At 37.7% G+C, this 2363-nt stretch overlaps 1 protein-coding gene across 1 annotated transcript; it reads right to left on the bottom strand.

The window, feature by feature from the left end:
* Positions 1–22: 22 nt before the first annotated feature.
* LOC110444267 (dynein heavy chain 8, axonemal-like) lies at positions 23–2266 on the bottom strand (the record flags this gene model as incomplete). Its single annotated transcript, XM_021488658.1, has 5 exons — positions 23–282; positions 539–843; positions 1199–1319; positions 1673–1812; positions 2133–2266. Coding segments are annotated over 5 exons (960 nt in total), but the record flags the coding sequence as incomplete, so codon positions are not given.
* Between the last annotated feature and the right edge of the window lie 97 nt (positions 2267–2363).

Genomic DNA, 2363 nt, shown 5'->3' with positions numbered 1-2363 from the left:
ATGCCTTGGTCTATATACTGACCTATGTTCATGCTGTTCCATGCCAAGGTTGTGAGGCCAGCCTGAAGCTGCTGCTCCACGAATTCCATGTGTGGAGTGAACAGCTTGATGAGGGGTTCAGGGATTGACTCGCAGACTTCACGGTACTCATTCAGCACAAGCTCCAGGTGAGATTTGTAGTTCTTGAAACGTGACTCCTGCTGCATAATGGACACAGCTGATTCTGGGATCTGGATACCCAGACGGGTCAGCCACTTAGCTTCATGTATCAGCTCTAAAACTCTGGCAACACAAAAAGCACAATGTTAACAACATTGAGAAACATATTGCTTCCTAAGTTTGATGGATATATAGAGTTGTATAGACAACTAAAGGTGTGATATGATCGTCACCTCATTGTAGAAGTTATATGGTGTATTATACTTTATACTGATGACTTACAATAGCAGATGATTTCAAATCTTGGTATTAAATGCTACTTGCTTCAAATTTTGTTTTAGATAATTCAGCAGCATTTGCAATATGAGAATACACTCACCTTTCATCAGCATTGACGACAATCTGGTCGGTAGAGGGGTGGTGTACAAACAGAGTAGCCCTCAGACCACTGCGCGCCTGTTCTATCCTGTTCTTCCACTGAGTGAACCATAGACTCTCAAAGGTCACCAGGGCTGTGGCCAGTCGGTTGTAAATCCTGACAATACGACCAAAGTCTCCCAGCTGGTTGATGGCTCTGTTATCACGGAATATCTTCATGGGGTCCTCAATTCTCTTGAGAAGCTGTCTGGACCAGTGAATTGCCCCTGCTACAGGAGGAGCGTTCCTCACCATCTGAGGGTTCTCCTGTGAAAAGGTTACCAGGTCAGTTAGTTAACAAACAGGAAGTACAGTTAAATCACATTAGTCTGGATTCTATGGTTTCCAACAAAACATGACTTTGTATCAACACTACACACCTAACAAGTAACACTATAGATTACACGCCCTAAAATGTCTAAACTGTAATTCAATGCACTGTTAATTAGTATTTTTCAATCTAAAGATGGCAATAATATTTCACAAAAATTAAAGTTATAAGCAGCATTTGTGGTTTTAGTTCTATTTTATAATTTTCTGTAAGATTTTCACCTCTGATCATCAATGACACCGTAAGTAATGATACAGATGAACAGGAATGACCTCATTAACCTATATGTACCTTGTGTGTTTCGTAGATGTTATGAACCTCCTCAAGGTCAGCTTCGTACCAGTTAAAGATCTCTACAAACTTTTCTGCTATGTGAGCTCGAATTCCCGGCCGACTTTGGATTGGACCGAATCTGAAATACAACACAGTTTGTGTATAAATGGTGATGCTGATTTTAGTCAATAGAAAATTACCATCAATCAATATGATTTTTAAAAGCTCAAAATTCCTAAAATTCAGTTAACTAGCAAGGCATGTTTCAATTCTTTTTCTATTTGTTTTCAGTGATAATATCTTATTGAATTACACATGTATTTTAATTGATGTCTTTTTCATTGAAACTTTCAATCAAAACATTTTGTTGGACTATTTCCACAATGCATTAAACTATTTTCTCTTTTAGCATTCGGTATCCATATCCTAGGTATGTGACAGATAAATACGGGGTATGTGTATACTGCATCAATGAGTTGAAGAAAACCAAACCTGGTTATTATGTCCAATCCTTGAGTTGTCTTCATCTTCTTTCTAAGGAACATAGCGTGGAGATAGGCCGCCATGAACGTTTCTAGTTCTTGTACGGTCGTGGCAAAGTTGGCATAGTAGTCATCAAACTTGTCTCTGTCCTAATCAAAGGAAAATATCAAAATTAATACAAACTGTCATTAAAAGCACTCTGACTCACCAGTTAAACTATACGCTTCAATGATTAAAATGTCAAAATTTAGCTTCAGAAATACCTGTAGCAGATAACTGTACCACTCTTTAAAATATTTTGATGAATTTGGGTGAAGAAATATTAAAAGGTACATCCTAAAATATGGAGACCTTAATAGAAAGTAGGATTCTTTGACAAGCATCATAATATACATCAAATTGTAGTCCCAAAGGCAATGAGTTGGACATTTTAAACAAACAACTGCCTACTTTATTGATGGTTGTATACCTTTGATTCTACATCAAGCATGGTCTTGGTAGTGACATTTTCACTCATGGCCTTCATCATGCTGTCATGGTGCTGAGCTACAGTGTACGAGATACTAGGCCCCTCCTCCTCTTCCTCTTCAGGAAAGTACTTCCCTGAATATGGATAAAAACTCTTATACAAACTTGAATTATTTAGCATGTGAAGAACATGTACCATTGACATCGTAAAATGAAATGACACCAATTATAT

This window comes from Mizuhopecten yessoensis, unplaced genomic scaffold (genome assembly GCF_002113885.1).
Source record: "Mizuhopecten yessoensis strain PY_sf001 unplaced genomic scaffold, ASM211388v2 hete_36077082, whole genome shotgun sequence".
Lineage (NCBI taxonomy): Eukaryota > Metazoa > Mollusca > Bivalvia > Pectinida > Pectinidae > Mizuhopecten > Mizuhopecten yessoensis.
The sequence above is the reverse complement of the archived record's forward strand: the minus strand, read 5'-3'. Positions and strand labels throughout refer to the sequence as shown.